This window comes from Melanotaenia boesemani, chromosome 2 (genome assembly GCF_017639745.1).
Source record: "Melanotaenia boesemani isolate fMelBoe1 chromosome 2, fMelBoe1.pri, whole genome shotgun sequence".
Classification (NCBI taxonomy): Eukaryota; Metazoa; Chordata; class Actinopteri; order Atheriniformes; family Melanotaeniidae; genus Melanotaenia; species Melanotaenia boesemani.
In genome coordinates this window covers 27019847-27046465 of record NC_055683.1, presented here as the reverse complement: position 1 = coordinate 27046465, position 26619 = coordinate 27019847, and the positions used below count along the sequence as shown (strand labels likewise).

At 37.5% G+C, this 26619-nt stretch overlaps 1 protein-coding gene across 5 annotated transcripts in view; it reads left to right on the top strand.

The window, feature by feature from the left end:
• baiap2a (BAR/IMD domain containing adaptor protein 2a) overlaps positions 1 to 26619 on the top strand; it is a 54704-nt gene that overhangs the window by 13454 nt on the left and 14631 nt on the right. For all 5 annotated transcript variants that reach the window (XR_006012666.1, XM_042005544.1, XM_042005534.1 and 2 more), the window contains exons 3-6: positions 1375 to 1461; positions 15431 to 15492; positions 16677 to 16748; positions 22234 to 22371. Coding sequence is in view for 4 of the 5 variants with exons in the window: in XM_042005544.1 (XP_041861478.1) it covers positions 1375 to 1461; positions 15431 to 15492; positions 16677 to 16748; positions 22234 to 22371 (359 nt within the window). In the remaining variant the exon portion in view is untranslated. The remainder of the gene's footprint in view (positions 1 to 1374; positions 1462 to 15430; positions 15493 to 16676; positions 16749 to 22233; positions 22372 to 26619) is intronic.

Below are 26619 nucleotides of genomic sequence, written 5' to 3'. Positions count from 1 at the left end.
TTAGCATATGTCTCTAAGCTTGGGGGACTTCCTCAGTCAAAAAATGGCCATATCTGTCTGTTAGAATTAGCCTGTCCCTGCCAGGCTATTGTTGTAAATGTGTCTCACACCTGGCAGCTGTCTGCAGGCACAGATCCCATCTGTCACCTGGGCTGCTGTTGGATTCACCCCGAAAAGTAGTGGCCATTATTCACTGGAGATGGGCTGATTTGGTATGGAGGGCTGTTTGACAGGCAGGAACAAGTCAGTGAAAGCTCACATCTGCCCCATGTAACCTTGGATGGCAGCATAGCAGCAATTTGAAGAATATGGGCTGACTTGAATATTGATCTTTGCAGCCAACATAGCTATTTACTTTGTGAGATGGTAATAAGAAGAGAGAATGCCGCTGATTAGCAGTAACCTCACTAATTGATTGTTTTTGTGAATACTTAAGGTTTGGATGTTTGAGCTCTACTGTTTAACATTCATTGGTGAAAGAGGGGGGAAATCCTTTTACACCCACCCCCTGCCCCTCCAGTTTAGCATAGCAGCTTATATGAAACTTGTGAACATTTACTCTTCTTGAGGTTTCCTTTCTGGTTAAATCATATGAACTTTAACTCATCTGTACATCAGTAAGCTGCCAAGGTCATGATGTTCCCCTGTTGACTCAAACGAGCCTACTGGTTTACCATCTCGTCCTGGTCTGATGTAAACTTAATTAAATTTAATTAGAGATTCAGCATGCTTTTGAGCTCTACTTGAACAGCTTTTTATTCATTAATGTCATAAAAAGGTCTTTTGTTTGCCTTCTGCTGTGTAATTTGCACTTTGTGCAGAAGATATTTAAAAATGCAAACTACCTAAAAGAAATTGAAATGATGTTAAACACAGACAAAACAAATCAAGTTTTTCCAGTTGATAACAGTTATTACCTGAAGGCTTTGGATGCAACATAATTCAGCCCTTAGTGTGTATACATAATAGGGTAATATACATAAATATACAATCGTATGCTCCCACACACCTTTGGGTAATAATAAAGTACCATTTCTTCTACTTCTTGGACCAAAACATAATAAGTTTTTGATGAATGATTGTCTTGTCTGGCAAGCACAGATCATCTGTTAGAAAATCATTTTCTCCAATCAAGCATCCAGGATGCCATCAACATAATTTCTGTTGCCTTATTTTCTGCTGATTACAAGCTGATTGACAATTTTAAATGCTCCTGAGAAAAAAGTGGAGGTAGATGGGAAGAGTGAGCAGAAGTTTTGCTGGCCAGAAAGCTGTTTATCATGTTCACACAAAGTTAAACTGTCTGTCTTGTTTTATTAATTTGAGAAACCACAAAGTTTGACTAAACAGACACTTGGTTCTCTTTGCTTTCAGATGTGACATTTGCTGCAAAAGGCTACTTTGATGCCCTGGTCAGGATGGGTGAACTGGCCAGTGAAAGTCAGGGATCTAAAGATTTGGGTAAGTGGCCGGCCAACACACATCTGACAATCTGCATTTTTTTTTTTTTTTTTTTGCGCAGTTTATGTCTAATTCTGTCTCATGGTTAAGTCATCAAACATTTTCTACCTATGTTAAAATGAGAACTCATCAGAAAAATCCACGAGGGAGGTGTGGGCTGAATGTAATTTACTTCGTCATCGTGTTATCATCTAAAAAGATCAGTAGGAATTGTGGCACTTTATGCATTGTGTGCATTTGGGTATCTGGGTGTGTGCTTGGTTATACATTTGTGAGTCAGTAGGAGATGTAGCACCTGGTTGTCTCATACTGAGTAGTTTCCTAGGTGATCAGTGTCTGTGTGTGTGTGTGTGTGTGTTGGCACCTGTTGTCCCCAGCTCATGGGAAATCATTTTGGAGGAGATTCTGTTCTTTTAAATGCTTGATCTGCATAGAAGTAGCTGTTCATTTGACAGGGCCTTTGTTTCAATGGAGCTGAAATCCACTTTGGGTTTCCTCCAGCACAGTCATCAGGAACTGACATGAAAGTGTTTGCAGGATATTTTATTCAGTATGCAGCCCGATCTCTCTTTCTTGAAACATCTGTGAGGCTTACCAATGGTTCCAGAGTTTGCAAAAACACCTTAGAGCTGAACCTCCATGTCAGATAATCTGAAATGCGCTTCTAATTTTGAGTGTGTAACTTCATTCTTAAGAACAGTGAAACTGCTAAGTTTAAAAATTATGCATGTAGTGTTATGTGTGAAGGTATACACCGCCGCAGTGTTTTCTTACACACTTGTATGAGGGTAACAAATATTGGATTCTATTGACTAAATTTTTGCCTGAGGAAGCTCAGCAAAGGGACTGAATATCTTTAAATGACTCTTTATGGTCCTTAAATGGCTAATCTTCTCTGACTTAAAGAATCTACAATGAGCTCACTTCATGAGTTATTATTTTTACTTTTGGGATCCATTTGAACAGATTTACATCGTTTGATGTTGGAAAACATATTTTTGCAGGACTTGCCTTTGCAGATGTCACAAATCTAGATTTTCCTCATATATTTATCACCATTATTATGCATTCATTACAACAAGGGAAAGTAACAAACAATAAATATATACTACTGTAAACAATAAAAGAAAATACAAACTCTGCATTTCTTTCTGAGAAAACAGATGTAAAAGGCTACAGGACCTCTACCTAGACTCAGGAGAGGTCTTTCTGTGAACTAAATTACATGTTTCATGTTTCTGAACATTTCTTTTAAATTTCAGTGAATTTTGAAACAAAGGGAAAACTATTCAGCTAGCTTTTGACTTACAGCTATCTTTGAACAGTATATCTACCATTTGAACCATAATACTGTGATAGCAGTGCAAGTTAAGAAAGAAATAAGTCCTTATGTCTTAGAAACAGTTTCCTCTACAGGCCATTGCACGCTGATGACTCAAAAAAAGGCATCATCCTCATGCCAAGTCAGTCATGTCTGAACAGTGAAACTATCCATCTAAGGATTTTTTTATTCTTTGCTTCCATATAATGTAACATGAAGTGAATGCTGTTTAACTCGTCACGCTGTACGCCCAACCTGAACCATGCACAAGTCCAAAATTTCAAATGTCTTAAGATTTCATTTCAGTGTTTCTTAGGGTGAACAGTACTGTCATTTAATGCACTTACTGTGGATTACCTGTATTTTAGCTTTCAAAACCGGGGGGGGGGGGGGGGGGGTGTTATCCTGCAGGTGGTGAAACATATTGGATGTATTTCTTTCTTTCTTTCAACGTTTTTTATTGTATGCTTCACATTTGGGGTAGCCCTCTTCAACAATGGCACCTTGGTCATTTTTTTCTGTAACCAGAATAGTTCCTCATGGATAACTTTATCCATTTGAAGGGAATAACTCTTACTCTGCCATATTTTCCTATTGTGGCGCACCTCTTCTACAGCTGACATGAAAACACAAAAACACAGCCACACATGCAACAACATGAGCATGTTGCGTAAATTTGTTTTCGTTCCATGTGTGAGTTGCGCTGATCTGCCATCATAGTTCAGACATAATTTTCTCTGGAAAGTGAAAATATTATAAATGTGTAATTGTGGCTTTTAATACCACAATTAATTGTGAAATAAAAAAAAATTTGACATCTCCACTTGCCATCTGTCTGATACACTTTGTGCTCCTGTCTCTTTTGAGACCTTAAACTGAAAAAATGAAAAGGATGAGGCAGCTTGTGTTTGTGTCTTAGTCCTGCTAAACTAGCTAAAAGGCAGGTGTTATATAGATGTGCTCAGTGGTGATGTCAAGAGGCAAGAAGATGATCCTTGGCCATAAAACAGGAATTTTATGTATTTTTAATTTTATTTATTATTTATTTATTTGTTTGTTTTTTGCTCTAAAAGAGCAAATCTGTAAACTCGAATTAAAAAAAAAAGAAAAACATTAGGATGTTTGATATTGGCTCCTGTTTTGCAAAGCTCTCTCCATCCAGCACTTCCCTACATACTGCTGCAGTTCCCAGGGGAGGAGCTGGTATTTTATTTTCCAGCCACCCATTTCTGACTTTTTGGAGTCCCCACCCTGAGGTCAGTAGCATTATTCTAACCTCCAGCAAACCATTTGCTGGGTAAGAGCCAACATTTCCTGTATAACTGGCAGTAGAGCACAGGGATGCCCACAGAATGAAGGAAAAGACACTATTGCGAGCCTAAAATTCTACCCTATTTCAACCATGGGAATTGTTGAACCCACCTTCAAAGGCGACATTAGGGTTGAGATGGAAATCTGTTTTGTATGTCATACTTCTCAGGCCATCATACAAACTTTTTTTTCTTCCTGTATAAAGTCAAGCTCCAGGGTATTACTAGATACCCAAGTAACCTTAACAGAAACTGAAAGACATGAATCTGATTTTTTTTATGTATTGGTTCTCTTCAGATTTAAAGCAGGTTTTTTCAGGCTTCTACCTTCTTGTACATGAAAGTACATGTGAGTTTGAACTATATTGCTGCTCCATTTTAAAGACTGTTAATTCCAAAGAAGCTAAGAGATGGGCTGCAAATGGTCCCACCTACACACCTCAGAGTCACCAGCTGCTCTCCATCCCCTTCTTCCTTTCGCTTCCTCTCTAATTGAATGTTTTTTTTTTTACTAGTCTTAGAGACACACATATTATGCTCAAAGCAAAAACTGAAATTACCTTCTGAAATAACTGCTTCTGTCATTTATTTATTTGTTTATTTATTTTGCTGTCCAACACACCATCTCACCACAGCCTGGCTTGAATCTTAATGTGTTCATTTACAACACATTATGCTTCCACCCTTGCCACGCTGTGTGTGCACGAATGTGTTGAAAATCTTTCTTACGAACATGATTATGTGTATTTTCTATGCATAAACCTTGTGTCATTTTTGTGTTGAAGTGCTCTTCTAATCCACTTGTGTATATCTCTGCCTAAACAGATCGAGTCTGTCTTTCTCCCACCAGCCCCGCTACTCCCACACACTCCCTCCCACAGATCCTCCTCTGGTTGGACTAATCATCGCCTGTCACTTCACCACCCACACACATACATACATACATACACATACATGCTAACACACACACCTGTTCTTTCTCCCGCATTTCCCACTATTTTCCTTCTTTTCCACTGTTTCTTCTTCTGCTATCCCTTTTTGTGTAGCAGCCGTAGGGACTTGCTGCCTCAGTGACAGTTCTGGCTTTCCAAGCCTTGTAAGGAAATATGGTGTTTGGCAAGGTGCAGATGTTTATGACAATCCTAACCAGACATTTTTTAATGTTCATTTAAAGAAATGTACGGCTCTGGCCAAGCTGATTTACTAGAATGGACTCCTCCTAAAATTCCTAATAATGTGATTTAAAAGTTCCCTTATATTTTTTAAACTATATATTTCCTCTGCCTCTCATTGGATTTCAGCAGACATGGAAGGTTGTAATCTGTGCAATATCTCTTTAATGTCCATTACTTTGTTGGACATAACTGAGTATATTTACTTGGGTACTTGTTTGTTAATATGTCGTTTTCATTAATGCTCCTAAAGAATTTTACTCAGTTACAAATTGTATTTCTAATTCAGTTTTCTTTTTAATACTTTTATTTTATGGTTGCGTTTAACATAAAGAATAAACAGTATTTCCATTTTTTCAATCTTTTTTTTTTCAGATGTTTTTGGTGTGTATTATAGTATATATGTGAACTACCCGACTGTGATACTTTAAGGGGATGTTCTGTTTTTTAAGTGGAGTTGTGTGAAGTGTCTAACCTGCTCTAGACATCGGATAAAGCCAAGACTGAAGAAGCATGTAGAAATCCTTACTTCAAAGCTAAGCTAATAGCTTTAACTACCATAGCCCTCTAAAACAACTAAAAATCCCAGTTTTCATTACATTAATGTTCAACTGCAAAATTGGCTAAGGTTTAACTACGACTGTACTCACTTTTAATTATGCAGAAAGAATGATACATGGAATATTTACATGTGGACTATGGGCTATCATCTGACATGTGTACACTCATATTTTATGATATGTTTATTAACTCACACTGTCCGTCCAAATAAATTGATTGATTCACTAAATATGAAATTTGAACACAATTAAGTAGAAAGTAACGTATATGTACTGATAGCCAACCAAACAAACTGCAGGCCAGCTAGACCAGTTTTGGTCTTTGCTGCCTACATATCCAGAAGCATTCATTCTCTGTACCCCTTAGTCCATTATGGGTTGCGGGTAAGCTGGAGCCTATCACAGCACCTGTTATAAACTGGGAGGTGGACTGGTGACCTGTCCCCTGTAGACTGGTGACCTGTCCTGACTGTGACTGTGGACTGGTGACCTGTCCTGGCCCTGCGATGAACTGGTGACCTGTTCAGGGGACACAGAACTAGACAGACAACCATTCAAAATGAAGTTAACACTTTCAAAGACTCTATTTTAGAAAACAATAACAAGTCCCTTGAGGCTAATGAGCACATGCCTCAGTCATGAAGGGTCCGAGCCTGATATGGCAACAATAGAATAATGCACACTCCGGAGAACCGGAGAGAACCCACGCATACATGAGGAGAACATACAAACTCCACACAGAAAGGCCCCCCAGGTTCAAACCTTACCCCAGCCAAAACTCGAACCAGCAACCTTCTTGCTGTGAGGCTGTGGTGCTAACCACCACACCACCATGCAACCCATATCATACATTTTCTCATAGTTTGAAAAAAATGTAGGGTTATTCAGTGACTTTAAAGGTTTCTGTGTCACATTTCTCCCCCAATAGTTTACTCCTAGTTTACTCAGTTGGGCATGTGTTGTTTTTCCCTTGCCAGCATTGGTAAATAAAACACCAGTTTGGTGTTCAGATTTAGTCTTTTATATAATACTAGAGCTCATAGGATGAAACAGTATAATTAGCCAAATACAAGAAAAGCTAATGAGGAATTAGTTTGCAAGACTCATATGCATCACAGGATAGTAAAGAGGTCATATGATCACATGCTGAAGATGAGGTTTCTCGCTGTAAGTGTTTACAACTTGCCAAAATGGTCAGCCTGCACTTGTCCTGAGGTGAAATAGAGGTAAGAGTTGCTCTGTGCTTGGCTGGATGCATCTCACTTTGCTGCCCTACATGGTCATTGTTTCACTGCTGGAAGTTGGAAGGACTAGAGTGAAAGTCAAACTACAGCGAGCTAGCTGAATTCTAACACTCATAAACTATCCTTTTACCCATTCTCTAGTTAACAATAACAAGCTCCCTCTGGACCGTTAGACTAATTAGTCTGTTCTCAGCAACTTGTACATGAATGTGAAATGCTTTCAGTAAATTATCCTCAGCCAGAGAAAATCAAATCTCTTTCTTCTGAAACCTTGCTAATCACCACATTTTAATAACACATCATGCATGATTCAGCAAAAAAATCGACCTTTTGGGAAATAACATGTTAGGGGAGGAAAAAAGCAATATTAACACGTAGTCACCCAATGGATGACTTAAGTTACCTTTAGGGAAAGGTACTACACACCCCCAAACCCCTCCCCACACTGTCTCGCTTAAAGTTCACATGGGGAAAATGAGACTGCAACTCGTGTAGCATACATGTCTTCATGATTTTTAGGTTATTAAACCTGGAACATGAGCATTAAATTTAAGCTGGTTAGTGGATGCTGTAAATAATATGTCCGTTATAAGAAGTAAGAGCTTAGTGCACACAGAGGTGGTGTTAACTCAAACATGTTGTACTTAAACTAGCAACCACAGGAGCACATCTCAGCTCTGTGTCTCTGTCTCATCTGTCAATCTGTCTTCAGTGTGGCCTACCTCTCTCCTCCTCCAGCACCTGTCCCTGTTTAAATGAGAGCAGAAGAGCTCTTTTCTTAGCTCTGTGCCATCATCCCATGGGTCCCTGCTTTCTCCTGCTCTATTTCTGAGGCCCGCACTGCATGATGGGAAGCCAGTGGCCCCTACAGTCTCCATCTGAACGCACTTACATTGCCCTTCTTTTGTGTGTGTGTGTGTGTGTGTGTGTGTGTGTGTGTGTGTGTGTGTGTGTGTGTGTGTGTGTGTGTGTGTGTGTGTGTGTGTGTGTGTGCTGGAAAGATTTACTCAAGTCAAAATATGCTTGTATGTTGTCACACTGGCTCAGTCGGTCAGTGGAAGTTAGAAAGTTAGAAACAGTTAACAAGTTTATTAGTTAAAGTAAAGACTTCTTCTTGCTAGGGTGTGAAAATGAATCAAACACCAATAACCAATGACTAAAACCAAAAGTAGGACCAGAAAGGTTCAATATAGCACTGTTAAGCAATGAATCAGTCAAAGTTTATTTATGAAACACTGTAACTTAAAAAAAAGTTTTTCAAATAGTATTCTGAGCTTAGCCCCATACAAATCACAAGACTTGGCTGTAATATTAATTAAAAAGGTAAATTTAAAGCCATTTTTGCGCTAACAACCTTGTGGTGCTACAAAATAAGAACCCTGGTTAATCACAAAGAGAGCAATCATAGCAGCAAACTGCTCGTGTTAAAGCACAGCTGCAACTATGACAGAAGGGACTGGGGTTATGTAGCTGAAAGGTCATCGGAACTAGGGAGTGAGGGCAAAGAGCAGTTTAACTAGTGTAATCTGGTACCAGAGAGGAAGAGTAAGGTCCATACAGTCAATCACAGATGGGAAGCTTCACACTCAACAGCAGCCAGGGGTTGTCATACTTTAAATAAATGTCACTCAAGTAAAACATTTTATCTTTGTGATGAGAGGTACAAAGCCAATATGTGTTTATTAGATTCATTCAAATGCTATGCTGGTAATCTTCTGTCCCAACACATGTTGATGAGCAGACATGATTTGTATTAATTTTAGAAAAAAAAATCTTAACTACTAAGCATGATAAGGATGGCTCGCAGGAAAAGATCAATGAGCACACAACTCAACACCATGCTCATGGGAAAGTGTGATCAAACTATTATGTCTATGTTTGCATTTAGTTGATGTGTGGGTTTTGTTAATCATGCCTATAATGTATGCATGACAATGGGAGGCTGTAAGTGAAATTTAATCATATAAAACAGTGTTTTTTAATCTTGTGTCATGCAAAATCCTTTGCCCTGGAAGGATCTGTCAGCTTTTTCTAGCTGAAATGCAATGCTAGTAGCAATGTTTTCTCTTGTTTTTATTTTGTATTTTCATCTGACCGTTTTTTTTTTTTTTTTGTTTGTTTTTTAAGCAATATTTAAAAATAATAATAAAAAAATGCACATTTGAGGCTGCAGCCAGCTTTTCAATATTTCCTCTCAGTGGTACATATTCAGACATCAATATTCTCAGTCTGTGTTTACAGGCTCTGACTTACTTGGGGGCTAGCTTGCTGGGGTCAAACACCACACACACAAACACACACACTCACGATCAAAAAGGATTTTCCCTCAGCTGCTTCTTGATTTAGTAAATCTTAACATTCTGTTTTATTTATTACCTCCACTCAAGTGCAAAGCACTTTACTATATGGTTTTGGATAAAACAGTGCTATATACAGTCTTAAACTGTTGCACTTGTTTCACAACAGTCTCTTTGCTTTAACAGTGACTTGTCAATCATTACTATATCCTTGTTGGTATCTCTCTATCACTATACTTTCTGATTCCCTACTTTTTGCTCTCTCTATTGAAATTATTTTCCTCAGAACAAAATTAGTTTAATTTTATTGTTGAGCTTGCAGCTTTTAACTGATAAATTAGGAAAAGACAGAAACATTCAAGATTTCTTTCACAATTCTTCACCAATCCCACCAAACTCACACAGCATACATACCTTAATTGGTTTATATCCAGGCACAAATCAGGCAAGTTATCAAAAGACAGTTCACACTTAAAAAACAGTTTACCCATTATTAGATACCCTAGCCTTTTTTTTCTTAAACCTTGTGCAAGGTTTTGTTATGTTATTCATCCTCTATGGCAGTGTTCACAGCCTTCTTTTTCTGGAAACCCCTCCCCCCCCTTTTATCTATAAAAAAATGTGTCTGCCCAACTAGGCTAAGCCTACTCGGGCACATGCAGGGGCATCTGTGTGTTTGGACACCAAAAGAATAATTTTCAAAACTGGCTTCCCTTTTCAGAACAAAAAGTCACAGTTTTATAAAACAAAACTAAAAGCTTTCTACACTTTCTAAAAAATGGTGCTAAGTACTTTTCCTGAAAAATATATAATGCTGATTGGGAGACTTACATGAAGCTGCAGCTCTGATTAGTCTGGGTTGAACTACTTGTAACTACTTGAGACTACCCAAAACTTTTTGTACACTTTCTCATGGAAATATTTCTTGGACATATTCAGAACAGAGTTGAACAAGTGCATAATTACAGCCATCGTATTTCACATCTTAGAGGCTGGAAATGAAGAGGTCCAACATTCACGATTCCTTTGATAAGTGAGTGCAAAGCTTCTAATGAGGCATTTTCATGTGCTGAGTGTATCATTGTGCAGCTCTGTGTATAAAAAATATGCATGAGGTGCTACAAAACTGTTTAATCTGCAGTGGGCATTGTGTTGGTTCCCTCTTTCCTCGTTTGGACATTAAGGCCATTTGTGTACTGCATGTTATTTGACTCAGGACCTTGAATTTGCTTTTTGATCTCATTGTAGTGTAAATGTGTCCTCCAGGAATGCTTTGTAATCAAAAACACAGTTAGCTATTTACACAGAGAGATAGAAGCACTTATCCAAGATATCTTTTAAAATGCACAACACAAGCACAACTCCTACTGTTACCACTGCGTTTGTGCTTGATTTGTTCTGCTTTTAAAGATGCACAATTAAAAATTTACAACCTCAGTGGAGTGAAGGCCTCTCGCACCCCTGCCATCTTTGGCACTTCCAAATTAGGGACCCCAGGTTGAGAACCTGTTTGCAATCATGGAAAGTAGTGAGTATATATGACAAGTTTGAACTCAACAGCAGAAGTTAATCTCTTCACTAAGTTATTTTGTTGACTGTTTTTCATATCCTTATTAAGGGTTCGACAATATGATCATCTTAATGCATCTTGAGATGGATATTATAGCTTTAGTTTTATCTCTTATTTACAAAAAAAAGTTTTTTTTTACTCAAAGGCTTGTGTGGGATTTTTAGGGTTTTCTGCCGTATCACAACAGTTGTTTTCATAATTCACCATAAATTGGCACAAAATTTATCATTTAGTTTCACAGCACCTCTGAGGTTTATATTCAGAACTGCTCTACAGTGACAGAAAACAACACAGACGTACTGTGCTTACATCTCTTTCTTGCTGTACAAATTTGTGGTTTAATTAATGAAACAGCAGCTTAAAAATTAGGCCAGGGTTGTTGATGCCAGATGGTTTGAGTATGCTACATATTTTCATAGACCATCTTAGAATTAATGTCAAGATTACTTGTAACTGCACTTCTCTGGCCCATTTCTCTTTGGCAACTGCACAATTTTCCTGTTAAGCCTTCGTTATGGCCTAAATTTGTAGCATTATTATTGCAGGAAAAACTTCTCTGAACATCTGTGATAGCTGAGTGTCCAGTTTCACCAGCATGTCATATATACATCAATAGACTTCCTGTGCGAGGCTGCATGAATGAGCAGAGTGGGGAAAAAATTCAAACAGAATTTATCTTCCAGTTTACAAATGTAGTAAATGCAAGTGTGTGTATGTTTGAAAGAAGCAAAAAATGGATGAACTGTCACTATAATCTCTCTTCTGCTAGATTAGCCACATTCATATGATGTAATTTCACAGAAAGTGTACCCACACTTGTGAACCTAACATACACACTCACGTGGCCACCCAGAGTCTCAGCTATTACCTGCGTCTCACACGTTATCCTGCTGCCCCATTATACTTGCCTACTCATTTGTTTCCCTTGTGGTTTGGCATGCAGGTATTAACATCACTGTTAAGCCATGTGCACTGTTCATACATGCACAAACACATGCACGGTAGTGAACACAGACTCCCCATGTGGGATGTACAACACGCTTCTCCCCAGGGAAGTGTGTATGCTGATGTAATGATAGCTAATAGTAAGGGTGAAGATCTTTAAACAGCGTTTTGTAATGCAACAGTTTGAAAGCACTGCTCCTCATCATACAGCTTCTCCCATGGCAACGACCCTAGTATTATCCTGCTTCCATGACAACCCTTAGTGAATCTGGTTTGACCTTCACTAGTGATTCAGTGTCTCTCCATCCACCTCCATTCTATCAGTGCAGCTCTGTCTCTCATTCTCTTTTCAGCTTTACAAACTTCCACTTTTTTTTCTGCTCAGTAGCCCACATTCTGTTATTCCGTTTCTTTTTCTTTCTCTCCACCTGTGTGGGTGTAGCATGGCTGCTGTTACACAAGCAGTCAATACATCTACACGAGCTGATGTCATACTTCAGGGGACACTCTGTTCGTAGCCTATGCACACAAGTCCAGCGACCATGCTTCCCTCTCTGACTCATTGCTTTAAGCTAGCAGGCATGTGGCTACTTGTTGCAGAGCTGCAGGTGCAGATCAGCCTGAGCTCACCTCACAACAAAGCAACTATTGTTTTCTCTCAGCCATGGAAACAAGGGAGGTTCAAGTGAGCTAGGAAATATTGATACAGTAATGACATGGCTTTATTTCCAGGTGTCTGTGTGACAGTGTTTTTTTTTTCTTTTGTTTTTTGCCAACCTGTCATGCACTCTCATTTGGTATGTGAATATCAGCTCTTTCACAGGTTGTCATGCCTAGTAAATATTTTCTTTGAAGAAACAAATCTGTTAACATTCCTCTTTATTAAGTCTTATGCTTCAGTGCCTTGACAATTGCAGCCCATTTTTTTTTGTTGGTGTTGATGTGTGCTATGATATTGAGATTGCCATGGTAACCATTTGCATCGCCAAAGTGTGATTTTTTTTTTTTTTTTTTATCTTATTTTTTCCCCCATGCTTTGGCATCACGCATTTTGCTGAAAAGAAACTACAAATGAATATCTCTTGCAGATTTTTTACCTTCTTGGCTTCTTGCAAACTGCCAGTTCATGTGACATATGTGTTTCTGTGCTTTTGTCTGCCACACAGTGATGGATACTCATTAGTTAATTGATCCAGCTAGTTAGAAACAGCCAACAGAATGGAAGGGTCTCTAAGCTCTGGGCTGTGATCAGGGATGTGTAAGCTGCTTAGCAGGCCTGCTGGGAACTGACAGGATACTTTGGCCTGCTTCTCTGCTTCTGCGAGGCATAAGATCAGTGGACAGGTTGCAATGCAGGCAAAAGCTCTGGCTATCTTGGGCGTAGCAAGATGATCCCATCAGGGGCAGTGATTGCACCAGATTTAGCAAGTAATGACAGTTTTTGTTTTTTTGAGCGATGATTAAGTTAACATGATGGTTAAAGTTGTCATGGTATGTGTGTTTTCTTGCTTTTTGTCCATGTTAATACTCTACATGGTTGCAAAATGCAATGTGCACACCAGTAGCAGATATTGTCTCCCACAGAAGAGAAATATGAGGAGGGAGGAGTCAAGGTGTCAGTTATGTACAATATGTGACACGGCATCATCATCTGAATGTTTGGTTGCAAACCACAACTGTATTTTATATTTGAGCTACATTAGCATTACATGTTTATTACAATGTGGACTGAACATGCTATGGCCCTGTAAAATGCTGTGCATGCCATGAAGGATTTTGCAAGGGATACATTAGTGTAACTGTGCTTATAGCTTCTGCAAGCTTCCCTCTATTTTCATTCCTCTCTCCCTCAGGGGCATTTCAGGAATTGAGAGATCCCTCACAATATTTTGCTGAGATCAGTTTCATATCATAAACAGGAGGAATGAGGCAAATGAACTGAACCTAAAGAATGAGCAGCTGCCTTGCAACTGCCTAAAGAGACTACAAACCAAAATGGAGCATTTCAGAAACAAGGCGATACGTTGTAGGAACATTGTGCACTATGAGATGATGTGTTTATGAAAAATAAAGCATTTAAAATGCTTTCAGAAGATCTTTACAACAAAAAAGGACATAACATCTTTAGAAGACATAAAGATTTAATTATACATCTTCATAATGTGCAACAAGTTATACTTGTTTAAAAACTGTCAGATGTTATCTGCTAACAAACTACAGTAGTGTTTGAAAACAGCCTCTAAATTCTGAAGCATGAATCTGTAACAGTATTATTAGTTATAGTAAAAGTATCAGCTATTTACCTCAAAAATGTTAAAGCTCAATGTCTGTATCTATCTATCTATCTATCGATCTATCGATCGATCTATCTATCTATCTCCATGTTACATTTTTCCCTCCATCCTCCTGCTTCACCTTTGTTATTATTCTTGATGCATTTAAAGTCAGCATTTGCCATGTTAACTTCAGTGTTGTTAGTTTTTACTTTGCTTGCTCTCTGCTGAGATGGAGACCACTTCAAAGCCCTTTGGTTCAGAATTAAGGTTTACACCGAAAGTACTTCAGAATGAGCTCTGATTTTACTTACAAAGCTTTTTGAGACAGGCAGAGATGCGCTCTTAATGGGTCAGTGTTCAAAGGAGGATGCAGCAGGGGAGTGTGAAATGAGCCAGAAAGAATATCTGACATTAGATGTCAGCATGCTGTTCCTGCTTAGCTCTCAAATGTTTCTTTTCAAATGACTGCAAAATATCAGTGATATAGATATTTTCATTTCTGACTTTTTTTTTTTTTTTTTAGCCATGCAGGCACATTGCTGCTGTATACTGGATACCAACATATGATCTGTCATGCTATAATTCACTTTGCAGCCAGTTCTGAACTACCAATCTTGACTCCCTTAAATCTACAATAGTGAATGTTTTGTAAAATATATCCAAAAGAGCTGAATGAGCTTTGAACCTAGACCTGAAGTGTGTGTCTCATTTTTCTGTACATGTGGATTTCTCACCGTCTTTCCACCAGGTCTTTATTTGTATGTGTCCTTCGCTCAATGTGGCTCTTTGTGTTCCTTTTCTTGACAATGCACTGCATATTCAGAAGCGGCAGCCTGTAGGTATATTGAAGTAAAAACAACTTATAAGCTGCATGTCCTCTTTTTATTATTTTGCTTTGATTATCTGATATTTTCTCCTTTTTTTACAGACCCTTCAGTCTTTCTTTGAGATGTTAAGTGGTCAATTTAGAAAACATTTTGTTTTATCTCCATAAAACACCAGTACTTGAAGACCAAGCTTGCTTTTTTTCAGTTCTTGTATGTGATGCTCTTTCAGTGTCTATCATCTTGTAGCAAACTATTTGTGTTTGCCATTGTCTGTATGTGTTACTGCACGAGCTTTGCACGCTGGGGTCTCTGTTTTTACTCTCTTGATTTTCTTGTTTCTTCTTTTTTTTTTTTTTCCGAGTTTCCAATTTGGTCTCTTATCAGATTTTTGCTTGTGTTATGGAGTATTCATGTGTTTTCTCCATGTTTCTGTTTCTCTGTGTGCAGGGGATGTGCTGTTCCAGATGGCTGAGGTCCACAGACAGATCCAAGTACAGCTTGAGGAAATGGTTGGTTTTCTATGCTTAAAAGATTTTTTTTTTCCAAAAGATATCTTTTGTTGAACACTGACATAGGTTTAGGTATATTCAGTACTGGTCGTCAAGGGCCACTATTGTGCAGGTTTTAGATGTTTACCTGCTGCAGCAGACCTGGTTAAAATTGGTTGTTAAGTTATGCCTAAGCCTGGTAATCACCCATTAATCCGATTCCAATGGGTTGAAGCAGGAAATATCTAACACCTGCCGGGCAGCACCCATTAAGGACTGGAACTGGACATCCTTGTTTCAGAGAGAACAACAAGCTATTAGAACAGTAACACATTTTATTTTTTTCTGGTTTTGCTGCATGATGTTCCTAGAACAGCCTCTTCAACTGTGACACAAATTTGTCCCTGGTCTTATGACAGCATGAGATAAATTTCCTTTTCCCTGAACATAATAAAAGTTTTGTTGGTTATATGATTATGATGGTGGCCCTTTGCTGAAACACTCAAAACGTACTCCTCCCAGACATTAAACAAAGTTTTTCGTTTTTTCCTCCTGTGTTTTTACAAGTCTTGTTTCAATCAGTATTGAGAGCATCATGATTATTCCTGTCCACCATACATGCTTTACACCTGAACCCTGTTCCACGAGTCCTGCAAGTTTTCCTGTTTCAACACACCTGATTCAAATTAATGAGTTGCAGTGCAAAACTTCATAAGCTGCCAGGTGTGTTAGAGAATGGAACATCTAAAACCTGCACAACAGTGGCACTAAAGAACCAGAGTTCCCCACTCCTGCTTTACACCAAAACATTATGGATAAAATGTTAAGTGATGGAAAAATGAATGAATGATTAATAGGTGGTTACATAGATTAAACATACTGACGCATCATTTCTGCCCTGCAGCAAAATGATTTAAATGTTATATTTTACACTGTCTAACTGCTACCTCATTAGTACCATGTAACTTCAGTTCAGGCATGTCATCCAGTTTGGCTTTCAGGTCATGCTGCACCCGAAAGCCAGGTGTTAGCTTAATTTTCAATTAATGTTCAAAGGGGCTATAGGCAGTGAGCTTCACAGGCTGGAGCTATATTGGTAAAATGTTTTTTTAGAAACTGTGCAAAGTATTAAACATCAAATGTATTTCCTATTTTTTTTAAACTTTTCTTTGTGTTAATTGAATTGTGGTTGTGCTTCTTCACAGCTGAAATCCTTCCACAATGAGCTGCTGTCTGAGCTTGAGAAGAAGGTGGAGCTAGACGCTCGATATTTGACTGTGAGTATCTGGATCTGTCAGTCTTTAATATATGGTACTGATGAGAGCCCTCCATATTTTAGGTCATTGTAGAAATGTGTATATTGTGAAAGGTTTCATAATAGAGATGGATAGAAAGTCTTTATCAGTAATATTTAATGTCTACTGAACTGTGATAGACTGATTATAATAAGCCCCTTGTGGAGTGTTTGTATAAGTGTGTAAGTGCTGCGGAGTGGGTCTACATGTGATATCTTTAGAATGAGTGGGTTGCAGCCTGAGTATAGAGCAGTACTGCGGTGCGTTGTTTTGGGGGATGGGATAGGTTGCCATTATTATATTGTTGGGTTGGAAGGACCGTGTTATGAGCTGCTTCAGCTCACAGCTGCTTACTCACCCACACATTTCATATAATATTTCTTTTAGAAATTAAAACAGAGTATTTGTTTGAGTTGATATTTGTTTGATGGATTTTATCGAAGAAAATTACTGATGCTGCTGAAAAAAGGGAACATACTGTTGCAGTTTTATTGGATTTACAGAAAGCATTCAAGGCTGTTGATCATAAATTGCTCCTAATTAAATTATATAAGTATGGTATCAGGGGATTCGCCCACAATTGGCTGAGAAGCTACTTAGATAACAGGTATTATCAGTTTGTACATATTAATAATACAGAGTCAGAGTTGCTGAAAGTTACATGTGGGCTGCCACAGGGTTCTGTACTTGGGCCGTTGATGTTTATATTATTTATAAATGATCTATGTTTGGTTTATCATTTACTAAAATGTGTCCTATATGCGGACGATGCAATTTTTTTAAACAACTTGAAATAGCTTCTGGATACAGTTAAACTTGAATTTTAGATAAAAGTAAAAAAAAAAAAAAAAAAAAAAAAGTTCATTAAAAAGTTGTTTGATAATCTTCAAATTATCTTTCCATTTTGGTAAAAATAATTATAGAGCATTATATTTTGAAATTGTATAACAAATAAAAATAGAAAAATCTAAATTAGTAACACTACCATAGAAAATGTTTTTAAAGCCAAATTCTTAGGATGTATTGTTGACAATAAACTAAACTGGAAAAGTCACATACACTGTCAAAAATAAAACATCTATAACTATTACATCATTAAATTAAGCTAAAGACCTTTTATGTCTAAATCATTGTTCATGTTGTATCATTCATTAATTGTACCATATATGAAATTCTATGTTGAAGTTTGGGGAACAACTTGTAAAACAAACATAAATTCTAATTTTTAATTGCAAAATAAAGCCAATTATAATATTAACTAATAAACCTTAATGTAAAACAACAAATCCATTATTTGTTCAGTTACACATATTAAAATATAATGAATTAGTAGATTATAAAATAATCTATATTATGTACAAATCTAAGAGTAAACATTTACCTTCCAATATCCAGAAGCTATTCAGAATGACAAAAAACAAATATGGTCTGAGAGGTCATTTAATTTTTGAAAAACCCAAAGTAAGAACATTAAATGTTGTGGTTTGGTTATAGATGTAGAGCTTTTGAATATTTTTCCTGATGTATAGTAATTATAAAATTGTTCTGACTTTGGTTTAAATTGTTTACTTATTTTTTTGTGAAATATATATATATCATCTCCTGTTGTTAAAAGTGGAAGGCGATCTATAAGCTTTTGCTTCTGCCTATACCCCTTTTGGCTTATTTATTTATTTATTTATTTATGTTATGTTTTGTATTTGAGGAACCTGTTCACTAACCAATAGCGTTCAGTTATGTCAAATTTAACGGGATCTCCCCTAAGTACTGTCACATCAGTGGAAAAAAAAAAAAAGTCTTTACTTTTTGGCTCAAACATCTGTGTCTTTGTATATCCCAATGCTGAAAGAATTTTCCACAAATCTTTTTTGATCACCCTCCGGGATGTTCTGGGGTAGTGCGGGGTTTGTGGGAGATGTCTTATATCTAGGGGAAATAAAGGATGGGAAGGCTCGGTTGCTGTATTATTCTAAATGTCACTTAAAAAATTTTAAAATAAAAAGGTTGATAACAAAAAAAAGAACCTTCCTGTTTTCCCAAACTAAAGTGTTGAGGCGGTCCAGCCTTCTTTTCTGTCTCTAGCTTATTAACATTCACAGGGTGTCAAATGCTGCCATTTTGTTAAGGTCGGTAGTTCCTCTGAGATGTGCACAAGCTTTAGACTAGCTGTCATGAACAGTGTTTGGTACTTTTAAAAATAACTAATTAGATCAGGGACGAGCAATACCGGTCTCTGAGAGCCATCGTCCTTCAGATTTTCAATGTTTCTCTGCTTCAGCACACCTGATTCAAATTTATCCAACAGTTTGTTGTCAAGTTCTGCACAATGGAGCATTAACTGAGTCAGGTATTGATTGGTCTGTCTGTCAGTCTGTCTGTCCATCTGTCTGTTCGCAATATACCTCAAAATGTTATGGATTGTTGGTTCCAAGAATTTGATAAAGAATTCTTTACTATGAGGAGATAGGGATAATTTTGCCTTTAGAGCTTCAAACTCAAAAATAATGCCCAAAATCCTTGGCAAAAAAAAAAAAAAAAGAAAAATTATAATGGCTTGATAGAGGTCTGTGTGAGTCCTTCTAGTTTAAATATGAAAAACATGCCTTTAACACTTCTTGTGCACTGTGGTTACAATGTCCTAGTAGATCTACTGTTTGAATCCACTGACTCATCTCATTATGTAGCCTATATTTTGTAACCTAAAACAATGCAGGCTGATAAAAACAATGGCTGACGTAGCCATATTATAGTGCCTTATTGACAATTATGTTTACAAAAGAATCAAATTAAGTGAATTGGGCTCAATGCATGAAGCCAAACAAGTTGTAGGGATTTTATTAATGATCCCATGAAAAGAATGTGTCTTTACATTTCTTGCAACAAGCTCAGTATTTTCCCTTGAGTGGCAGTTTCAGGTTTAATTAAAAGCTAGCTGTTGGTGTGTTGGGGCTGTAGCACCAGCGTATGCAGTGCTGTGTAGCTGTGCATAGCTTGCATCTTCTTCAGATTTCAAGAAAGTTTTTTGCTGTTGACAGGAACTTATCACCCAAGCAGAATTCAAATTTTGCCATGATGTTGTTCTTCCTGCCCATGAATTCACAATATTTCCACAACTTTCACTGTCGTCTCTGCCACATATCTATCTGAGTGAGCTACATGTAAGCAATAACATCACAATTTGATTGTAGCTGCAGCAATATATGACACCAAAAGCTAATGTTGTCTTATCAACAGTTGTCATAATCTGTTTAGGTTACATTCAAGGCTACATTCATTCAAGGATCACAGGATATTCATTTTGGATTTGACCTTTTATTCAGATTTTATCATCAAACTGATTTAAGAAGTAAAACAGGTTAAGTTTATGTCTGATATAACTTTAAATACACATCAAAAAAGGCACAAAGGGGTAGTTGGTGAGGTAGAATTTCACGCCAGGGTCCTGTGGCGTAAGAACCCCTCTCACCCTCTCTCTGTCTGTTGTTTCACATGATTGCTCTCACAGGATTTTACAACATGCATCAGTCATTACACAGAAGTCAGAATGTGGGCTTAAACCTGTTAGTCCTGTACAAACAAGGCTAAGATATTTGAGTGGACCAAAATTCACCTATTGACCCCTCTATTCCTAATCAGATTTAAACACAATAATAAGTTGCTTGTTGTAGCTGCCAGGGACTGAAAGTGGTGGGCACCAAGGTAAAATCAGTCCACCGGCTGTAATAAGGATTATTTGAGTGCAAAGATGAGATGCTTGAGATATTATCTTGTTTATATATACACAAACCAAAAACAAACTCATCATAATTGATAAATGACTTTCTTCTAAGCATTGTAATCTATATGTTTAGGATTTTCTAACCAAGAAGCTTTGGTTTCTGGGTTTTCAGTCATGGACATCAGCAGCAGAGCAGCCTATGTTTGTTTTACTGCTTTACTTCATTTGGAGGGATAAGGGATGAGTCATCAGTTGTCATTGGGTTATATAGCTGATGAAGGTGAAAAGGCATTATTTTGTTCACTTTTTTTCAAAGATATTGTGCAAATAAATATTTCAGAAAAGCTCCTGATTTGAGAAATGATTTAATAGAAAATGAGAAAATGTAACGTTACAAGTTTCCTTTTTCCAAGACGACTGTTGTTGAAGACTGTGTTATTTAGACATTTTCAGTGCATCTCAGACTTACACGACTATCTCCATCCATCTCTGCAATAAAATCTGAATATGTCATAATGATAATTTTCCTAGTAACAACAGCAGCTTCCTTTCTGCTCGCTCTCACAATACCCACAATACCTTGAGAATACCTGCCTATATTCTCAGTGTCTTGCAGTATGCAAATATGGATGTTGAACCCTGTTCATAAGCTCTCCTCTTCCAATTTTGCCTTGCAGAGAAACCACATGAGCTTTCTCTCACCAGACACTGTTTCTATAGCAACAGCGCTGATAAAGCCTGAAACAAAGTTGTTTTTTTTTTTGTTTTGTTTTGTCTTTTTTCCTCCTTCAGTAAATAAATAATAAAGCTAATTAAATAAATTATGCAAAATGGTCTGGCTATTCGTTTAGTTCTACTTTTTTTTTTCCTTTTGAAACTGTCACAAGTTTCTGCTCATTTTACTATGATGAACAATCAACTTGAAGTCACATTAAGAGAGATGATCAGTTGCAGCGGATGTTTGAAGAACTGCAATCACAGGCTTTGTTGATGTCAAATCAAACTTGAGGAACTGACTGAGAGCAAACATGGAGTTTGTTACGTATCCTATAAATGTAATCATTTGATTAAAGAAGATATTTTCAGAGGGTTTTTAACACAACAAAATAGAAACAAAGCAAGCATTGCTCACAGCCTCAGTTGTTCAGAATATTACAGCCACCTGCCCAATATTGAACTCCTCTGGCTCATCTGGGGAAAAACACAAAACCTCTAAAGGTTTCTTGTGAGCTCAGTTGAGGTTAGGGTACATCTCATGGATTCTTTGTTAGGCTAGGAGCAGTTCCTGAGATTTTTTTTTAAATCTGTTGCAATCTGGCAAGTGAAATCATCTTTGGAGGGGAGGCAACTGCTGGCAGCTGCTACTATTGCCATGGGGACACCATGCTTGGTCATCAGCAATATTAAATTACTGTGACTCTGGTTCATTTCAAAATAACATTTCCTGGTTTCCTGGCAGATTTTGAAACAAGATCATATTATTTGCTTTGTTCATCTGTAGTTTTAAAGCCTTTTCTGATCTGTGAATTTCAAGATTGCAAAATTGTCCAATCACGTTCTGACACACATTTGACACTGTCGAGACATAAGACGAGTCTAGAAGTTGTTTATGAGCTGCAGCTTTGCTTAAAAATCCACTGGGAAAGGGTTGTAATTTACTCTTCAGTCTCTTCTACCCAGGCTTTTAATTTGTGATCCTTTTTAAGAGGTCTAATTTTGTGTTTGTGAATTGCTTGTTGCCCCACATAGGCTGCCTTGAAGAAGTACCAGATGGAACACAAGAGCAAAGGGGAGAGTCTGGAGAAATGCCAAGGTGAATTAAAAAAGCTGCGCAGGAAGAGCCAGGGCAGCAAGAACCCCTCCAAGTACGGGGAGAAGGAGATGCAGGTGAGCCTCTTTCTGGATTTTAGCACAAAGCAAAAATATGACATTAATTCTCTCTCATGCAGTTTCATTTTCAATACTTGATCTAATTGTAAAACAGATAAAAATGAAACATGGTACAAGCAAGAAGAGGGCAAAAGTATCCAGAAGTCAGTTTGTTGTACTGCTTTTCTTCTATTTTAGCAGAGTTTCAGTGGACGTGGGTGAAAGATTAGAGATTTATGAGTCTTGGTGAAAATGAAGAAAGAGAACACAGCTGAGATGGGGGTGGAGGCGACGAGGTGTCCTGAGTAGGAAGGCAAATAGTGGAGTTTTGATTATGAGTTGTATGTCCTTCACAATCTTTATTACATTTTCAAACATACAATAGAGACACAGATACATACAAGAAAATAAATTGCAGTAACTGATGTACTGAAGGTGCTTAAACAGTTCAGCCAGTGTGTTTTAGAACAAGGCTTTGATCAAGGTTCTAACAGGATGAATAAAAGCACCGTATGCACATACGACACAAAACAGCTAGTCAATTTTCAAAGTGGGTCGTATAGGAGGGTGCAAATTATCTTCCGACACTTATATCAACATTGCACCCTCACAGCTTCATGTTATACACCTTTAATTGTTTACAAAGTTTTTCATTTGACATTAAGTATTATTTCTTCTTAAAGAACGCTGATAGTGACACGACTCATGTCAGGAGTTAATGATGTGAGCTAAATTTTAAAAAGCTCACACTGCAAAGTAACCATTTGTCAAAATCTGGATGCCAATTAAAGCCAGATCCACAAGAACGCAGTGTTTGCATTTTCCTTCATGTGATTATTTCCATACCAAAGCAGCCTCTGACAGAGCCCTTTAGGTAAAATAAATGTTGAGGTTTTGTAATGAACCTTCACTGTTGGACATAGCTTAATTACTTATGTCACACTTAGTTTTTTCATTGCTAAACTACCTAATGAAGGAAGCAGTGAAGTATCTGTGCATTGATGCAAAAAAAAACACAAAAAAAACAGACATTCCTTTGTATGAAATCTTATTCTAGGACTCAACTTTTTTGTTGTTTAGTCTTGTCTCTTGTCTAACTGTCAAACAAAGAGAAATGACACAGCAGAAAATGTCATCAGTGCAAATGCACTTTCCTCAGATATTTCACTGGAATTCTGCCTGCTAGGAGGGATGGGGGCAAAAATGTCACAACAACAGGTCAAGGCTTGCATGGCTATTACTGCGCTGCCACTGGTCTGAAATGCGGTCAGCAGAGTCAAATAGATCAACACTTGAAACTTCTCTGCTGCCTAGCTTCCAGAAGAAAGAGCATCTTGTGTCCACACAGTTTACCTGCTGTCACACACATCTACTATGTCCAGTATGTGGTGGCATGGCAGTGCTGGATTGATCTGACTGCTGTGTCACATCATGTTTGTTTCACTGTATCAGAAAATCCTTCAAGAGATGATGTAATTTTCGCCACAAGGCATCGCGTCTGGTAGTGTTCTAAACATTAGAGCTTAATGTGAAGCACTGGTTAAAGGGGGATGTGACTGAGGGCTACACACTAGTAATGTGTGGAGAGTGACTACATATCTGCCTATTTAACCTCCTAAAACACAAATGGCCTGCTGACATGTTGTGAAACAGAAATTCTTGTAGTTTGATTAATGCAAAGCATTTTATTGATGAGTGTCCTGGCAGTCTAGGATCTGGAATCATCCACAGGCATCTGTGACCATGAATGGATGGATGGATGGATGTGTTGGGGAAATTTCATATTATTCCCTTTATTATATTGTGTCTACTGATCACTCTCAGGGTAAACAGGCTGTTTAGGTTCTTGGTAATTAAGTTTAATACTGAGTAGCCTGTTGCTATCATGCATTCTTTAGAACAGTTCGTTCTGACCTGTGTGACTTATCTGATACCAGCCAGGCGCCTCAGGATGACCCAGCCGGGCATCCTGCAGACTCCTCATCCTTGACAGAGTAACTTTTTTGCCTCAACAGATGGATGGATGGAGAACATATGCAGCTAATAGCCACCAACATTTTTTGTTCTGTATGATTCTGTTTAGGCTGGGGAAGACATACTTTACTGTGTTATTTCTCAGAGATAGAAAAAACACTCATTTACTCCATGTGGTTCTGAATAAGCTTAGTTTACTCTAATTATGCCTTGGATAGACATTTTAGGCTCATTTTCTGGGAACGGAAAGGGGGTTGAGTGTTTAATTTATCTCTTCATATGGATCAGTCCACCTCACATATTCCCTTTTATTTGTTCCCCAGTTCTTTCATCAAAGCAGCCGTAACATGCAAATGAAAATAAAAGTAGTTCCTGTAAGGGATTATCATTCCTGACTGGTGGAATTGTTGCTGTTCTTTTATAGAGTTTGTGTAACAGAAAATGGTATGTTAATCAACTGTTTTCCTGAAATTGAAAGTAGAAGCAGTTTAGTACCATGAAGTTAAATAGACATGATAAAATCTTTGTAATACTGAGAGCACTGTGGAAGGTAATGTTCTCTGTTCTACATTCTCAAATAAAATGTTGTTTATTCACATTTCAATGAGAAACAAGATAACATTATTTAATAAAAAAAATGTCCTTTCACAAATGTGGGTGCTGCACTCCACTTCCAAAACCCATTCATGTCTGTGTTTTACCACTACAGATCAAAGTTGTGCGTGCTGTCTGTATGCTGTGCGCTGACGTTAAAACAGGTTCAACCTTGTTATGCTCTCTGTGACATGTTGACACGTGCAAGAGGAGGACGTTTTCCAACTGTCAAAAAATCCCCTACCTCAGATAAATTGCCAATGGTTCTATAGAATTACACCTGAAGTAGCTATTTTTTTAAAATCTTGGTGTGACTAACCAGTAGGTTGTAAAATCACTCCCCACACTTATTGAAGTAGACCTGGAAGTGGCCACTGAAGAGGTTTAGCTCCTGGATAAGCTTAAACTCTCCAAGCTCTTGTCTTGCCCTGTGAATATTCTTTATCAGTAAAGGTAATGGCAGAGCTTTCTTTTGACAGCTTGACAGGTAGATCCTAAATCCAAGTTTGCAGCTGGAAAATCTAGATACTTCCTGGGTATCATATCTATTGGCACCAAACTTGGATGTGATTTGAGCTTGTGTATCCTCTTATTCTGCACCCTGCTCTATATATTGCACAGCAAAATGCATACCATGTGACAGCAACTATATGGGTTTAATAAATCATGGTCACATTTCAGCATTTTTAAAGTTCAAATTCAAGTTGGTGTTTTCACCCTGACTTAAAATGAAGCCGTGTTAAAGCAGTGTTCAGTCCTGGCTGGATTAAAAGATTACAATATCTGTAGCCATTGCTACTTTAATTAATTATTTATTTATTTATGTTTGTCTTTCCCTCTGTACTTTCCGTGCACTGATCTTGGCTGGTGGATTGAAACCTAAACTCAAAAGGCTACAGCCCTAAAATGTCCTGTACAAATAAGATTAAGGAAATATGGACCAGCCTCTGCAGATTGATAAACTGGCTCTAATCAGTAAAAGCTTAAGTCAAAAACTGAGTTTTACCGTGTATGTTTGTTTTATATAGTCAAAAAGCTTTTTATTATTTTATATAAAAAAAATAAATATAAATATGAATGAAAATATATATAATAAAAAGCTTGTGTGATATGAAATCAAGATATTTTGTGAAATTTGAAAAAAGATTACCCTCTATAGACCCTCACTGTCTGGTTTTAAACTACAGCCACATACTTCTAGCAGGTCATAAGAGATTATTTGGAGGAATCTGAATCCATAAGCATTGCTTCTTTGAAGGAAATGCTTATTTAACCTTTGAAATTGAACATATGACATAATCTAGACTATAGATAAACAATTAACAATGTTGACATGTGAGACTTTATTAAAATGAATGGAATTTAAATCATAAAAATATAAGAATATTATAAAATATAAGAAAAAAATCATTATTTTTCATGGTACACTGGCATGACAAATGTATCCAGTGTGCTATGTAGAAGATAAATGACCAAACTTTCATGCATCTACTGCACACTGTGATACTGTATTTTATCATCAGACGTTCATATGATAGTGCCTTGCTGTGAGATAAGTATCTAGGAAGGAATCAAAGACAGATATACCACCACCATCATCTCTCAGCTGAATCACTAGCAGGACACAGCAAAAAGAAAAAAATAGATACTCAGTGCATATTGAACAGCCATTAGTAATAGCATTACCCCAAACTCCTT